Genomic DNA, 17,829 nt, shown 5'->3' with positions numbered 1-17,829 from the left:
ATTTCAAATTGTTATTCGGCAATATCTCAAATAATTCAGTGATGTGATTTGATTCAATTCAGTAGTACATTGACTGTTTTGAGCACAAGTTTGGGTTTCTTGATTGGCATGACACATTTTAAAAGTATTTCAAAAGGGGAATAAATGAATACAATCAATGAGGAATAAATGACAGGAAAAACAGACAATTTTAAAAAAATCTAAAATACTGACTAATTACATTTTACGCTGGCAGCTAGCTCTCTGCAACTCTCATATGGTCACCCACTGAATCTGCGCTTAGTTAGTACGTGGATGTGAGACCAGTGGGAAAGCTAGGTTGCTGCTGAAAGTGGTGTTAGTGAGGCCAGCAGGGGGCGCTCAGCCTGCAGTCTATATGGGTCCTAACGCCCCAGTAAAGTGAAGGGGAGACTGTTCTGCTCAGTGGGCATCTTTCGGATGAGACGTTTTCGGTGGTCGTTAAAAATCCCAGGATGTCCTTCGAAAAAGAGTAGGGGTTTAACACCAGGATCTTGGCCAGATTTGCCCACTGGCCTTTGTCCATCATGGCCTCCTAACCCTAACTCCTAACATTTCCTAATTGGCTTTATCGCTCTGTCTCCTCTCCACCAATCAGCTGGTGTTTGGTCTTGCGTAATATGACTGTCATCGCATCATCCAGGTGAATGCTGCACACTGGTGGTGGAAAAGGAGATTCCCCCAATGTGTAAAGCACTTTGAGTGTCCAGAAAAGTGCTATTTAAATGTAAGGAATTATTATTATTACTTTTATTATTATTATTATTATTAGAAGAAGAAGAAGATTTCAACTAGTTATATTTTCCTTAACTCATAAATCAAACCAAAGAATATAACATGCACATTTAATAGAACTCTTTGAACAATGTGCATCATTTGTTCCACCTAAACAGCAAAAATTTACAAAAAAAATAATTTAAATGAATCAATGCTTAAACACTTTACAATAAATATAAACTATATGTAACAATATAAATAAAAAATCAACTGCGATTCCGACACTTCGATCACAAACGGTGACGCCACAATAAAGTCGTTTTCCCAGAGTGGGTCCACTAGCAGGCGTGGGATGTCCGAGAACAAACACACACACACAAAAAAAAAATCTCAAATTAACCAGTTCACAAAAATTGCCTTATCCCGGAAGTGTAAAAAATGGTGGTATTTATTTACAAGAAAGAGGTTAAAATTAAAAGTGCTGAACATATGTGTAGTAACCTCGAGCCAAAAAGGTATGTACCAAAAAAATACAAAGTATCAAAATAACAAAACAAAATATAAAGACTTGTAACAAAGTCTTTTCATGTGGTACTGGCAACCCTTTACAAGGCAGGACTTTCAAATATTTATTGGACAGTAAATGAAAAACCTAACAATTCACAATAACTATCCTTAAAGTCATATAGTTCACTCAATAATAAAAACATACTCACCATTTACTCAACTTCAAGTCGTTTCAAATTTCTTTCTTCTGCTAAACAAAAAAGATGATTTTTGAAGAATTATGGAAACTGTCCACTATTGAAAGATTTTTTCCATAGTAAGAAAAAAATCTACATGTATATACAATTGAAGTCTATCAATTCCAACATTCTTCAAAATATATTCCTTTGTGTTTAACAGAAGAAAGAAAATCAAACACATTTAGAACATGGGCTTTCTGCAGGTTTCACCAAGTCAAATTTAAGACTTTAAGACTTTTTCAAGGCCATTATGAATACAATTTCATACGTACAGACCACTTTGAGGGACATAAACGATAACAAAGGTCCCAATGTATTTCCTGTTTTACATGTTTTTTTATTTCCATAGCTTCAGAGAATCTAAAAAGAGCCATATATTTATAAATATTATGATAGCTTTTTTAACATCGAGCTATGACTGAATTCCCTCTTTTAACTGTTATGAAAGAGTTTGACAACAAGCTGGAAATGTTCATGGGCCAGTGACATCACCACATTGAAATGTTCTATACGGGGGTAAACACTAGGCAGATTTTTCTGATGGCCAGTGGAAAAGATTTTAATGGTGCCCTTTTAAAAAAAATCTAGGTTTGTTATTTCTTATAGCTAAATATTTTAAATTATGTGTCAAAACAAGCAAACTCTAGTTGTATACATAGATTTTTAAAAATTGTGTTAATACATTTTACTTTTGTTAAAGGTTTTATTGAGATGTATTGTTGGCAATTGAATGTGTTGGCCTGGTTGTAAAAATAAGACCATAAAATGATTTAAGACCTAAAAAACAATATTTTAGTGAATTTAAGATTTTTAAAGACCTAGAATTTAGTTTGTGAAATTTAAGATATTTTAAGACTTTAAGACCCCGCGGACACCCTAAGAACAAGAGGAGGCAGCGTAAATAGTCTTTTTTGGGCATACTATCTCTTTAAGATCAGGTTACAATGGAAGAGTTTTATCTGAGTAGAGCTACCAATTTTGTTAAATCTGCCAAAAAGTTGTGAAAAATCCTAATATATTGTTTGTGACTGAATGTGTAGGCCAGGTTGGAAAAATAAGACCTGTTTAAAATGATTTAAGACCTAAAAGACAATAGTTTAGTGAAATTAAGATTTTTAAAGGCCTAGAATTTAGTTTTTAAAATTTAAGACATTTTAAGACTTTTCAGGACCCCGGGGACAACCTAAGAACAAGCGGAGGGATGGTAAATCATCCTTTTTGTGTGAACTACCCCTTTAAGATCAGGTTACAATGGAAAAGTTTTATCGAATAATGCTACAAATTTTGTTAAATCTACCAAAAAGTCATGCAAACATACTGAGGATTGTTAGAAGCTCATTGTTCCTCACATCCTCACCATTACAATACTCATGACATAAGCAGCTTCAGCTGTGAGATTTTTCATTACAAACACAATTCAAGAGAGCCTTTGATGTCTTTACTCTTCCACCTGAAATCCCCCATTCACTCAACCTCTCCCAGCATTCCCTAAAATACACGCCTCTACACCTCTGCTGTCCCATTCCAGTGAAACACACACACACACACACACACACACACACACACACACACACACACACAAACACATACACACACACACACACACGCACGCACGCACGCACGCACACACACACACACACACACACACACACACACACACACACACACACACACACACACACACACACAAATATTCAAGCAAACATGTTTAAAAACCTACGCAAAGTCATAAGAAAAGTGCACCACGGGGAGGAGAAGGAAACGAAAGGGATCTCAGGCTAAAAGAAGGAAAGAATTTCTCTCAATGTGACACACTGTGCCCTTGAATTGAATGACACTTCAAACACTCACATTAGTGAAAAGGAGAAGGAGTGCAGGATACATCAAAAAAGAGCTACACAGCATCGCTCCGCTAGGCACAATCCCCTCCAGACTCCCGTATGGAAACACACACACAGGTACACACACCATTTCATCGATTCACTCATACACATCCATTACGGCCCCAGTGTACAGAGGTCTACAGGTACACACACACACACTCATATGAATATTCAATACTTATTCATTAACCAACTCTGATACCGAATCATCAGCTGATTCCTCTTTTTGAATAATTTAAGTGAATCAAAAAAAAAGTACAGATCAATCACAAGTAAGTGTAATACAGTATTATTATTATTTTCTTTTTGTACATCAGAAAGTACCTTGTAATGAATGAAACTCTGCTGTAACAGAGAATTCTGCATTACAACTAGGGATGCAATGTTTATAGAATTTGGTTGTACAATTATTGTCTGAGGAAGGATCCCAGTTTCACAGTTGTCACAATTATTATGCATTCAAAACAATATTGGTTATATTTTAAAGTATTATTAATTGCTGCTCAGTAACCAAAAAATCCAGCACAAAATAATGATTAGAAATAAATATGGAAAAAAAGTCAATTTCACTTTGGACATTAAAATAATTAAATAAAAAAGGTTTTTGGCATTTAAACACAAGTAATACTTTAACATTAAAAATATAAAACAGAACAATGAATGAATAAATAAATAGATAGATAAATAAACAATAAATTAATGAATGAATACATACATTAATAAGAATAAATAAAAAGTAGTGTTTGTTTAATGTAAATTTAAGCTGCTGTACATATTATCTAAGTATTTCCCCCTTTTAAAGAGAACAAATATAGTCAAAGGCTGCTGAGCCTCTGTCTAAAAGACACTTTTGATCAACTACTTTACATTGTGAACCTGTTTGGTATTTTCCTTTTTTCTCTCTCTCTTTGGAGTAGAAATGTTTATAAAAAATGTTTGTAAATGTAAAATTAATTTATTTGTTATTCAATCATTTGTTTCTGTAACATTACCTAAGAAAAACTGAATGAACCTTGTAAGATAAATAAAATAAACAGGTTATTATGTTTTAAAATGTTTTCTATGTTTAGTAAATAATGTGTAAATGTAATTTGACGTGGACACCAAAATGAAACATCTCGTCTTTGACCCTTTAATATGAATTTATTTTACTGAAATGAAACAGGCGATACGGTGGCTCAGTGGTTAGCACTGTCACAGCACAGCAAAAAGGTCTGAGTTTGAGTCTTGGCTGAAAGAATGAATTAAATTAAACATTATAATTACTAACTTGTTTGAACAATTTTCCATTTTCAGGTCTTTAGTGACTCTTTATTAACTTTTCAAAAATAATTTAAATATTTAATATGATTTGGTGCTAAGGAAATATATAATAATAATAATAATAATAATAATAACAATAACAATAGCTATTATTATTATTGTTATTATTATAAAAAAATAATATTAATTTTAAAAATGTTGAAAGCAGCATAATTTTTGAGGAAATTCCCTTTTGAGGATTCTTTATTAAACAAAAGGTTCAATAGAACAGCATTTATTTCAAGTGGGCATGTTTATTTTAAATCTTTTAAAATAAATAAAATTATATATGAAAATGTATATCCTACATGAATAATATTTATACATGACATTTAAAATGATGAGACTGTAAGTCACATCTACATAGACATTATAAAGCATCTTTCATGTTTGTCCCAACAGCCTAGTGGCCGGTGCACTAACCTATAATGCTATGTTGACCGAGTTCGAGTCTCGGCTCGTGCACCTTGCCCAATCCACCAAAATGTGTACAAACATAAGGCACAAATATGTCCTTGTTTTTCCTCTTTGTCTGAATGTCAAACACAAGCATCAAATGAAGACAAACAGGTGGGCTCCCACATACCTCAGGTGTGACATCCCGAGGCGCAAAACCCGTCCCACCGGTGGTCAGAATCAAGTTGAGCTCCTTCTCGTCGCACCAGTCCACCAGTATCTCCTTTAGCGAACACAAACCCATAGAACAACAACAAAAGTGTTCAGTGGTAATTATGCAGTGCTCAGAAAGTTGCACTTGTGTCTGTCTCCCTCAATCTACTGCTGAAACATCATATTAGTTATTTTGGGCATAGAGTCATAAATAAAAAATCACTTTTTATAAACTGCTGTTACCAGCAAAAAGAAGAAAAAATTTGAGTGGCTCCAAAAGATTTTTGCACATTAAAGTCATTACACCACTGCAGAAGAAGATTTTAGCATCTCAAGATGATTTTTAAGGTTTAAGGTGTTCACAGGTTTGGATTTAAAACAAACTGTAATCTGGTCTTTGCTCTATCAGTGCCATTCATTAAAGTAAATATAAAAGCTGTCAAACAAACAAGGGGACAAAGACCACTGAAAAGATACGTTTCTAAATGTGTTTTTCTCTGTTGGTTTTTTAAACTCTGATGCACTTGCCCTGAAAATGAACGTGAACTGTGGACATTCAATTAATCAAACACCAAAAAAACTTAATTCACCAAAAACAGAACATTATAGAACAGAAGACATAATATTGTTCATTATGGTGCAGTACAGGTGATGGCTTTACATTTTATAAGCTCTTCACAAGTTTTCATATCACTGGATTTAAAAAAATAAAAAACATGTACACATATATGATGATTTTGTTTATTTATGGAGTTCAGCAAGATCTTTCACAAAATGAATGCCATAAAAGAAGTTTTTGGTGCTTTTTGTTGTATTTTTAGGTTTTGTCTTAAAAAATAATATTGTGAATGCTAAGTAAACCAAGGCCAAAGGTCTATTATTTTCTTTTTAGTCCAGATAAAAAAAACACCATGATAACCAACTACAAGTATGAACACACCATAAGTTACCAGAGGTATTAGGTTTGTCACATTAACTAGTAATAACTAGTAATAATATAAACTTACTGAAATGCTGCTTAGGTTTTATTATTGCGTTCTAATGTGGTTCCACTCTAAGCCAAACGTCAAACTCCCTGACTTTTACTGACTAAAAAGCTGAATTTACATGACCTATAATGAACAAGAAAAACAGGCTGCTTTTGTGCTTTGCAAAGTATTAAAATGGTTTTAGCTGGAATATTTTTTCCATGACTTTAATAGCCACTATGAGAACAGCAGCGGATAAAATAACCCAGATTAAAAAAAATAATAATAAATTAACACTGACTTTGAAGTATTTTTTTTAGGCCAACACTCCAAAAATGTATATTATCTGTGCATGTTAGCCCTAACTAACAGGTACAGTGCCAGTTGATGAGCATGAAACAAATAATAAATGGAGCAATAAAACACATAACGATGCATTAAAAAAATATGGTGCAAAAATAAAAAGTACAAAATGATAAATGGAAACAAAAATACCTAAGGCCTCATGTATCAACGCTGCGTACGCACAAAATCTTTGCGTACGCCAGATTTCACGCTCACGTTTGGATGTACTAACCATGAAATGAACGTGAGAATGTGCGCTGGTCCACGCCAACTTCATTCCTGGCGTACGTTCATTTCTTGTGTGTGTTTTAGGGTTGGGCATCTAAGCTATAATGCCGATCCGATACGCATCTCGATTCAAAGAATACGATCTGATATATTAGCGATACATTTGTGACATATTGCGATGCAACACGATACGATTCACACCCATATCACGATACGATGCGATATTTCAGCACTAACTAATTAGATCAAGTTTATGAGATTATGTAAAAGAGGATGCTGTGCCATTGAATGAGTTTGATTATTTATAAACCAAGCAAAACCAAGACTTTTTTTTACAAACTGGCTCTTCTCTCAGAGCCAGAGTGTCAGTTTACAGTAGAGGGCCATTTTAGAACATATAGCACATATTATTTAAGTATTTTCAAGATAAACAGAATGTATAAGTGCAATATATATTAAAAAATATGTATATATTTGCACTCTTTCAACATAAATAAATTTAGCATTGCACAACAAGAATTGTGATTTAACTTTTCAACTATGAAAACAAGTTTTACAAAGATATATTTTGCGACTGATTATTCAAAACTTAAGGTTGTGAACAAGCAGTGTTATGCTGCTTTGAAACATCACTGTCACTGTAAACAACAGGCTAATAAAAATATAACAAACCAGCAATCTTCTTGCTGTGAGGTGGTCAAACTACCCACTGTGCCACCGTGACACCCAATTATTTTTATCATTATTATTATTAATATTATTATTATTATTATTAAATAAAAATTAACAGGAGGAGGTGTTTAAAACCTTCGTTCTCCGTGACACTAGGCTAAATATCTTTGCAGATGAACAATGCAATAGCATTCGTTATTGGCGTAGAGCGAGCAGAACTGTTGCGCATGGAAAAAAAACTTGCAATGCTTTTCTTACCACTTTTGGAGCTGGTTGAAGCAGTGCGAAAGCCGGGGATGCAGAAACTCTGGAAGATGCTTTCACAACAACACCGTGGCGCCGCTTCAAGTGAGATATCAGATTACTCGTACTGCCCGCGTATTTTACAGATGCACGGCACATTTTGCAAATTGCATCTGTCCTGTCATGTCGTCCATCCTTAAATCAATAATGTTGCTTGCCATACTTTAGATTTAAAACTCAGTGGGGAATAAAATGTTTGTTTTGCTTCTCGCGCTTTCTGAGGGCGCTCCACTAGCTTCATCCGCACACCTGATACACTGAGTTGTAGTGTGTGCACATCCGCAAATCCGTTGCAAAGGCTTACTTTATGTAGGTCGATTAAATTATGCGCCAAAAACAGGTTGACAACACTTGTTAATAAATAAAAAATACATTCTATATTAAAAATATAAGCTGTATCTCGGAAAAATCGATGCATCTCGCAAAAACCGATGCATCTCGATTTGCTTCCAAAATTTCATTCATCTTCTGCTGCTCAACCGATGCACTCGCATCGTGCACGCGCATGACCGCGTATCGATACATATCGGTTAATCTTCCCATCCCTAGTGTGTTTGTTTTAATTCCATTGGCGACTCCTAGAGGAAGTTGTGTTAAATTGCACACTACATCTTTGAGCCGTGTAATGGCAGCTGTATGGGACAGGTTCATTCGCATGTCTATCAGGTATATGAGGTTTCCTTACCATACAGTTGACCAGCCAAACATTAAAGCGCAATTTGCAGCAGTCGCCAATTTGCGAAATGTAATCGATCGACTGCACGCACATTGCTATAAAGCTGCCATCTGAAGACGAATTTGTATACGTGAATCAGAAACATTTCCATTCAATAAATGTGCAAATAATATATGATGCACAAACTTATTAATGATTCCTACTTGTCTTCCTCGTGATGAAGAGTAGGCAAAATCTGATATGTAGCTGAAGAAAAAAAAGAACGTCTTCATCAGACGCTGGATTCGAACTGAGTTCATGCTTGAACGTGTCAAAACATGTTGCCATGCATTTTACGAGCTACGCTACTCACGATGTTAAAGACGCTACAAAATTGTACACCTTTACATCGCACTATTTCTTTTATAATCCACTCAGTGCGATGTTCAGACCCAACTGTGTTAACCGCATCAGCTAAACTCTCCCACCCTATTTTTTTCTTTTGTTATTAATTGCGGAGGACAAACTTGCAAATAACACTGTTTTTCTTTTGGACAACCTCCGGAAGCAGCACCTCCAAATCACATTCTGTTTAAAGACAAGTTTCTCTTTTTGCTTGCTTTTGCCATTGATTTTTTGTAAAGTAATTAGCATATTCATACGAGGAGAAGGCAGGGAGGGGTTTCGCGCTCTTGCACGTGCGCTCAGTTTCACGTTCATTCGGGTGTACAAAGGGAATATGCGTGTGATTCGGCGTACGCAGTGTTTTATACATCTGAATTTTTTTCGCGTACGCAATGTTTTAGTATGATTTTAACGCAAGCCTTCGTACATGAGGCCCATAAAATTCCATGACTTGAACAAAAAATATATATTTATACAAATTTCTTTACTTTTAACATCTGGAATAGACTTGTTCAATGTATCTGTGAGTAATCATGTTTACTACATGTGGAGTGCATCGCAAATTATGTGACATCACCAGGACAGATGCACCCCATGCAGCCCAAACTAATCACGTGGATCAAGCATGTCATTGTTAATATTAGGAGGAAAATAAATATATTTATGCTTTTATGGAGTCAAACACTTTGGACAACGCTTGAACAAAATATAAAACCTGCTAAAAACAAGTTTAAGACTTGACAGATAATTGATTTATTAACTTTTAATACTTTTTAGGACCCCGAAAACACCCTGACTGGAAGCTCAGCCATGGGATAAGTGCACATCGTCCAGTATTCTCAAACACACGTGATAGTTTTCCAATGTGACTGCAACAGGCTCTCCAGTCGTTGAAGAGGAAAATGATGGCACATCTCTGAGGTTGTATATACTTATATCAAATTGCTTGGGGTTTCATTATCTGTCCTTTAATTCATGTAATTCGTATTACTCGTCTTTATTTAGCATTATAAGCCTTTAGCTTTTTTGTTGTATTTCGATTAATAATGTTCATGAATAGGATTCATGATTATTGACTATTATTGAGATAATTGATATCTGCAGTGCGTACCAGCAATAAACAGTTGTATTGCTTGATTAGTATGGTGTCAATTAGCATGACACTTGCACAAACACAAACCACACTAATACCTTTTTGGTATGCTAAAACATTTTACATGCAAATATTTGGGGTATATTAAAACAAACAGGTTTAATTTTTTCTTAATGATATGCAGTTAGTCAGAATTATTAGCCCCCTGAAATATTAGGACCCTGTTTATTTTTCCCCAAATACTCTTTAATAGAGAGAAATCATTTCTAAACATAATAGTTTTAATAACTCATCTCTAATAACTGATTATTTTATCTTTGACATGATGACAGTACATAATATTTGACTAGATCATTTTCAAGACACTTCTATACAGGTTAATGTGACATTTAAAGGCTTAACTAGGTTAATTAGGTTAACTAGGCAGGTAAGGGTAATTAGGCAAGTTATTGTACAAGGAGGGTTTGTTCTGTAGACCAGTGGTTCTCAAACTGTGGTACGTGTACCACTAGTGGTATGTGGGCTTCCTTCTAGTGGTACGTGGAGGAATCAAATATGTCATATGTACATGCTACATATATTTAAAAATTAATTTAAAAAATGATTTATATATGAATATGATGACATATAGCCTATGTTTCCAGGTGTTGATAAATAGGCTACTATGTTAATACTTTACAGGAGTACAGGAGTTTTTTTTTTTTGTTTGTTTTTTTACGAACATTAACCTATCGTTTTTAACTTTTAAAAGCACATTTTAAGGTAAATGTTGACGTTTTGAGTCAGTAGTTACACTGTATTTCAATACTGGTCATTATGGTGGTACTTGGAGAGACTTTTTTTTTTTTTCTGAGGTGGTACTTGATGAAAAAAGTTTGAGATCCACTGCTGTAGACAATCAAAAAATATAGTTTAAGGGGCTCATAATTTTGACTTTAAAATTGTTTCTAAAAAATTAAAAACTGCTTTTATTCTAGCTGAAATAAAACAAATAAGACTTTCTACAGTAGAAAAAATATTATCAGACATACTGTAAAAATTTCCTTGCTCTGTTAAACATTCATTTGGGAAATATTTTAAAAAGATTTAAAAAAAATTAAGGCTAATAATTCTGACTTCAACTGCATGTAATAAAATTGTATTTAAAAAAATAAGTGTTTATTAATATTTGTTTAATCTAAATCTTTAGGAAATATTTAAGTACATCAAAAAGTGTGGTTATGACAAGTCCGACAAGTTAATCCAGGTAAAAATAGTGCTTAAAATGTCACTAAATGCAGTATTTAAACCTCACAATGAAATGGAGCAAAGTGAATAGCTGCAAAAAAAGAGCCACCCCTTTCAACAGGCTGTATAGAAGTGTCTTGAAAAATATCTAGTCAAATATTATGTACTGTCATCATGTCAAAGACAAAATAATCAGTTATTAGAGATGAGTTATTAAAACTATTACTTATCTATAACTTTTAACTGGATCATGTAATAACTTTGCGTGCAGCATTATTACTGGCCTCAAGGGGGCAGCAATGTGCAAATGTGTGTATATGGATGTGCAAGTTTGCCTTAGCCTCACTGACGGGGTGAGAGGAAGCGTTACCTTGATCTCGTCAATCTCATCAGGGACTATTTTGTATGCAGAGATTATGCCTCCAAGCCTGTGGGTGAAACACACAAATGACAACAACCGTTAGTGTATGTTCAGTCCCAACAGCAGGGGAGAAACGGGGGAGCGGGAGAGGGAGGGTAAAAAAAAACAACAATGTGACAGTGTAGGAAAGAGAAAGAGCAACACAATGCCAGAGGTACCAGAAAGCTGTCAAAATACATCCCCGCACACTCCACCCACAACAGGAATGACAGTTAAAGAAGAATTTTCGCTCTTTCGCAGGGCTCTTGCTGTTTTGCTCACTTCTACATTCACAGAGGTGACGGCTCACAGAGGATTCAACTTTGACAGCGCTGTTTTTAGGCCACTAAACAGGTGGATTAGCACAGCGGTTAGGTTTTAAGTACAATTCCCCTATATAAAAAACACAAAATTGCTCCTCTATATGATACAAATTCTCAGGAGAGAGGAAATTTGAACAGACATGTTGAAAAGTTATGAGAAAGCCATGCTCAAATTCTGAAGTGCAGCACACACTAGTGGCAGCTTCTATTACTGCATTTGGCATTACATGAAGAACTGGGACACATTTTACACAAGTACATCCAGGGTGCGAACTACGGGGGGGCATGACAAATATGATTTGTAAAATTTTGAGAGGTCTCACAAAATATTGACAATGTGTTATTTTGGATAATTATGTGTAAAAGTGCAAAAATTTAAGCCTCACTTAAAAAAAAAAGATAACTACACGTGCTATTCTTGTCATGGGCGGATTTAACCAATAAGCAAGGTAAGCAGCTGCATATGGCCTCAGTAAATCTGAGGGCCCCCAAATAAATACCTAGAAGTATAAATTATACCTATAAATTACATATAACATCAATTTCTATCATATTTTGTATGATTAGGGTCTAAATATTTTTTTACTATTATTGGATAGAAAATGTGCCCCCAACCTCAATCATAAAGCAGTAAAATTTGGTAAAGATTTAGTTTTAGTCTATTTATCATTTTAGTTGGGAATCCATTTTAAGAAAACAAATCATTTAAAAAGTTTTATAAGATGCTTTTCATGTTTTTATTATTTTTTTGCATTAAGAAAAAATGTAGAAAAGCAAATAAGAATAAAAACAGCTAAATAAGTCAATTAAAAATAAATTAAAGTACAAAAGGTGCACTTTAGAACAATCGGGCCCCATGGCTGGAATTGCTTAGGGCCTCCAAATCAATAAATCCACCCCTGCATAAGCATCATGGCATTGGAGTGCTGTGGAGCAAAGTCCAGTCATGCCAAAGACTGACAGCCAGTAGCCATGTTTCCATCCAAAATGCAAAATAACTTTATGCGCAAAACTGGATTATCGCATAAATATGTGCAAATAAAGCAGAGTTTCCATCCAACGAGTCAAAGAGAATAAAATCGTCACTTCCTGAATAACTGCCGCCAAATATCAACAGTAAAAATGTTATTTGCTGCGGTAAGAGAAGCTGTGGGAATCTTTTTCTTTATTTATTAGATGACTTGTGCCTCAGAAGGCAATCCTGACACAATTACTGAGTAGGCCAATACAATCATGTTTTTTTAAACACCGTGACATTGTTGTAAACATGTTGGACAATTAAGCTGAAAGCATGTACACTTTATGAAACAGAAACGCTTTTCAATGGTGTTTCTTTCATTTTCCAATTCGCGATTATATTTTACCGGAGTGAAAAGTGAGATCCCATGACATTCTATAGGCCTATGTAAAATAAAAAAGCATATGCTGTGCTTAGTGCCATCCTCTTAAACTTAGAGCAAATAGAAAAATGATAGGCTACATGACAAGGTTATTTATGTTGTTGTTAACTGAAAAATATTTGTGTTTGTTCATTTTATTTAAATGTATTCCTTTCACATAAGCAAATTAGACAACGATGTTTTGTTGTTTAGGCTACTGTTGTTTGTGCATGTAAAAAATAAATCCCTCAAAAGACATTTTCAAGGGTTAAAAAAAGTTATTGGTTGGAAAATGAGCAACTTTTTGCGAGAAAGTAAACCAAAACTATAGTAGTTTTGTGTGCATTTAGCCTACTTTGTAATATTAGTTACAATTATATAATTTTTTAAAAATATTTAGATATTTTAAGACACAAAGGACTCTAAAGATCAAAGCGTGTTACAAAAAAGTTACAAAAAAAGTGGGCTCTTCCAAAGGCCAAGGTATAATAATAATAATAACAATAATAATAATAATTCCTTACATTTGTATAGCGCTTTTCTAGACACTCTAAGCTTTACACATTGAGGGGAATCTCCTCATCCATCACCAGTGTGCAGTTTCCACCTGGATGATACGACGGAAGCCATATTGTGCCAGACCGCACACCACACACCAGCTGATTGGCGGAGAGGAGACAGAGAGATGAAGACAATTATGATATTGGGATAGTTAAGAGGCCATGACAAAAAGAGGCCAGTGATTAAACACCTACTCATTTTCGGAAGACATCCTGGGATTTTTAACGACCACAGGACCTCAGTTTAACGTCTCATCCAAAAGACAGCGCTTAAAGAGCAGTATAGTGCCCCTTTCACTTTACTGGGGCGTTAGCACCCACATAGACCACAGGTTGAGCACCCCCTGCTGGCCTCACTAACACCACTTCCGACAGCAACCTAGCTTTCCCAGGTGGTCTCCCATACAGGTACAAACCAGGCGCAGCCCTGCTTAACTTTAGAGGGCGACCATGTGAGAGTTGCAGAGAGCTAGCTGCCGGAATAGTTCAAACACTGAGTATATCATCTCTCTTGGTACGTGATTACATGCAAAATAAGAAAACAATCAATATTTTATGTCCGTTTAGGCTTCGATTTATTTTGTGCAAGAAGAAAGATACAGCTTGGTTGAATTTCTGTTTACAGTTACTAAATTTGAAACATTCTACTAGGAAGATAAAACAAATGGCATCATAAGTCAAACTCAAACTTGTTTGACCTCCATGAGCATCATGTCTTGGTACATAGGATAGCCACAGCACCGTTTATAAGGTAATGCGGTGGAAAATGTATATCCATGTAGCAAAAGGCAGTTTTGTGGAGCTTATTAGTGTGCTCTCCGTGTTGATTATGTTATTTTGCATCTACATTTTCTCTTGAAGTCTATCTATCTTTCTATCGAAATACTTTGGTGAAATGCCCACAAAAGAGCAAGAAATAGAGAAAAAGACAGCAAGAGAAAGGGAGAGAGAGGGAGAAACAGGGAGAGCGGAGACTAAAAGAAGAATATGCTGAACACAAAGATGCAGAGCTCTTTAATCCGGTTGCCAGGGAAACCGCTGGTGTGTGAAGATTGGGGGTTTGGGGAGAGGTGCTTTAAGACGGAGATGAGTTTGGGATTTCAACCTGGGTATTTTGTTTGTGTAAGTGAGTACACACATACGTGAACAAAGGAAAGCGAGGGAGGAAAAGTGCATTTTACTGGAGAGTCTTCTGAATCTGCTTGAAACTGTTCACTTGTGGCTTTATTTATTGGTTGTGTGCTTCGGTTAGACAGCCCCTTTGTCAAACCCAAACAACTATGTTAACCTGATTAGGCGTGCACCAATTTAGGTGATGTTTAAACCTGACAATTTGCTATTTTCAACTTTAACGCTCTGTGATGGAGTGCATGGGTGCAACCTGAACAAAGCTGTCATGGCTTTTGAATGTATATATGAATGAATTATTAATAAAGGGGTCCGGTTCGGCGACCACAGGATTTCATCTGTTATTTGCATATAATGTTGTTCTGTTGGCTTCATCAAACATGGACCTGCATGCACTGGGGCAGTTTGCAGCCGAGTGTGATGCGGTTAGGGTGAGTATCAGCACCTCCAAGTCTGAGGCCATGGTGCTCCACCGAAAAAAAGGTGGTTTGCCATCTCCAGGTTGGAGGAAAGTCCTTACCCTACGTGAAGGAGTCCAAGTATCTTGGGATTTAGGTCATGAGTGAGGGAAGGATTGAACGTAGGATTGACAGGCAGATTGGTGCAGAAGCAGTAGTAATGCAGTCTATGTAGCGGACCATTGTGGTAAGGAAAGAGCTGAGCCAAAAGGCAAAGCTCTCGATTTACAGGGTCAATCTACATTCCTAATCTCAACTATGGTCATGATCTTAGGGCCATGACAGAAAGGACAAGATCTCGGACTGGCAGGGCACAGCCTTTTAGATAGGGTGAGGAGCTCTGTCACCCGGGAGGAGCTAGGAGTAGAGCCGCTGCCTCTCCACATTGAGAAAAGTCAGCTGAGGTGGCTCGGGCATCATGTTTCAGATGCCTCCTGGATGCCTACCTAGCGAGGTGTTGCAGGTATGTCCCATCGGGAGGAGGCCTCAGGGAAGACCAAGGATAAGTTGGAGGGACCATGTCTCTTGGCTGGCCTAGGAACACCTTGGGATCCCCGTAGAGAAGCTGGAGGAAGTGTCTGGGGAGAGGGAGGTCTGTGGTTCTCTCCTAATACTGCTGCCCCCCACAACCCAGCCTGACCCAGGCTGAGTTTGATTGGCCACAACATTTCCTGGTGAAATTACAACTCTGATTATTTGTTGCCTTATTTTTAAGTTTTTTTTAACCTTGCTTACTATTAATATGGGACTCTTTTTTTTTTTTTTTTTGAAAATGTGACAGGCTTTAAGGAAGAGTGAGAAGTTCTGTGAATCATGCAACTATGCATGATCTCATTTTCTCAAGATCTCATGATCTCAAGTGTATCAAAATCTGTGATGTACATATTCAAAAAAAATTCAATGCCACCCCTGAGGAGGCATAAGATCTCACTATCAGTATCTTTTTTGTTAGTGTATATTTGTCACATATATTTGTAATGGGGCAACAGAAATATGTGCACTTTTATAATGAGGCAATGGACGCATGTGAACATGTGAAAAGGACAGAAATACAACATTTATTCCTCGCCACTGGCTTGCTTGGTTTTGGACTTGTGGAGCAAATCCTACAACGGATTTGCTCTTCAGTGTTTGGACTTTCAGCAGTGAAATTTGAACCACACTGAACTGAACTTAACTGTACTCTGAAAATTAGATTGACAGTTTTAATTTGCTAGAACTTCTATGTTAAACTGCTTTGACACAATCTACATTGTAAAAGCACTAGAAATAAACATAAATTGAATTAAACTTCAAAAACTAATCTGTTTTTTGAGGTTGATATTAATTCCTGCCTCTGTTTTCAGATATGCTAAACCCACTAAATACAACTCTTAAAAACAGTCCAGAGAAGCAGCATTCCTAATGCTGAGGGGTAGTGCATTCCACAGCTTAGGCGCACAGTGTGAGAAAGCCCTACCACCCATGGTCGAGTTTACAACGTGGCTGATACAGAGTAGTTCCCAATGCCGAACGAAGACTGCGGGCTGGGCTGGGGTGGCGAGAGTCACCAGGTGCTAGCGAATGCACTACTTTTAAGGTTAAAATTAGGGTCTTAAAATCAATCCATGACTTAATAGGAAGCCAGTGTAATTGTTAAAGTACAGGTGGTACTTGTTAAAGTAATATGGTGGCGTGATGATGTGTGTGTCAAAACCCGTGCAGCGGGTGAAATCATTTTGTAAATACTGTTACATCTTTGTCTGCTTATTTTGTCGAGTACAATTATTATTTAGCCTGTATTTCTTCTGCAACACAGGAGCAAACTAGGTTACTCAAATGGCTTAAAAACAGCTCACTCACTCCTTTTAGGTAAAATAAACCTCTCTCTGAAAATATTGTCTTTCAGCAAGGAATTCATCTACTACTATAATTTTTGACAACTGAAGAACGATTATTTTTCTTCTGTGTATTTCAAAGTACATCTTGCTGTGTGTGGGTGTATGTGTTTGTGTGTGTGTGTGTGCTCATTAATATTTAAGACCCTTCCAAATATGGTCAAAATCAACCATATCCTAATAGGGCCAATTCCTATTGTTGGAAAAGGACTTGTTAAACAATTTCTGGAGATTTATTTTGCACTTACCTGAGCCACATACATACTGTCTCTAAGCACAATTAAAGATGTTGTATCAATACATTCTAAGTCATCTTTAAAATATGATTCTATACCAATGTTACAACTCAATGTGAACTTTTAAACAGTATCCCCTCCCAATGTGATGGCTCAAATATGATCCCACTTCAAAGTTTCATCTCAATGTGTTGGTTCAAATAAAATCAAAACTCAGGCAAATTAATAATTAATAGTCGGCAGGATCACAACAAATACAAGCTGCTTCCATAAGGAACTATGACCTTGGTGACACTT

At 36.0% G+C, this 17,829-nt stretch overlaps 1 protein-coding gene across 23 annotated transcripts in view; it reads right to left on the bottom strand.

Annotated features, from left to right (window-relative positions):
• The window catches only part of gphna (gephyrin a), a 186,023-nt gene that overhangs the window by 92,860 nt on the left and 75,334 nt on the right, over positions 1-17,829 (bottom strand). For all 23 annotated transcript variants that reach the window (XM_021467169.3, XM_021467173.3, XM_017351644.4 and 20 more), the window contains 2 exon segments: positions 11,542-11,599; positions 5,253-5,345 (listed from right to left, as the gene is read on the bottom strand). In XM_021467169.3, coding sequence (XP_021322844.1) covers positions 5,253-5,345; positions 11,542-11,599 — 151 coding nt within the window.

This window comes from Danio rerio, chromosome 17 (genome assembly GCF_049306965.1).
Source record: "Danio rerio strain Tuebingen ecotype United States chromosome 17, GRCz12tu, whole genome shotgun sequence".
In the NCBI taxonomy this organism is placed as follows: domain Eukaryota; kingdom Metazoa; phylum Chordata; class Actinopteri; order Cypriniformes; family Danionidae; genus Danio; species Danio rerio.
This window is presented reverse-complemented; position numbering and strand designations above follow the sequence as displayed.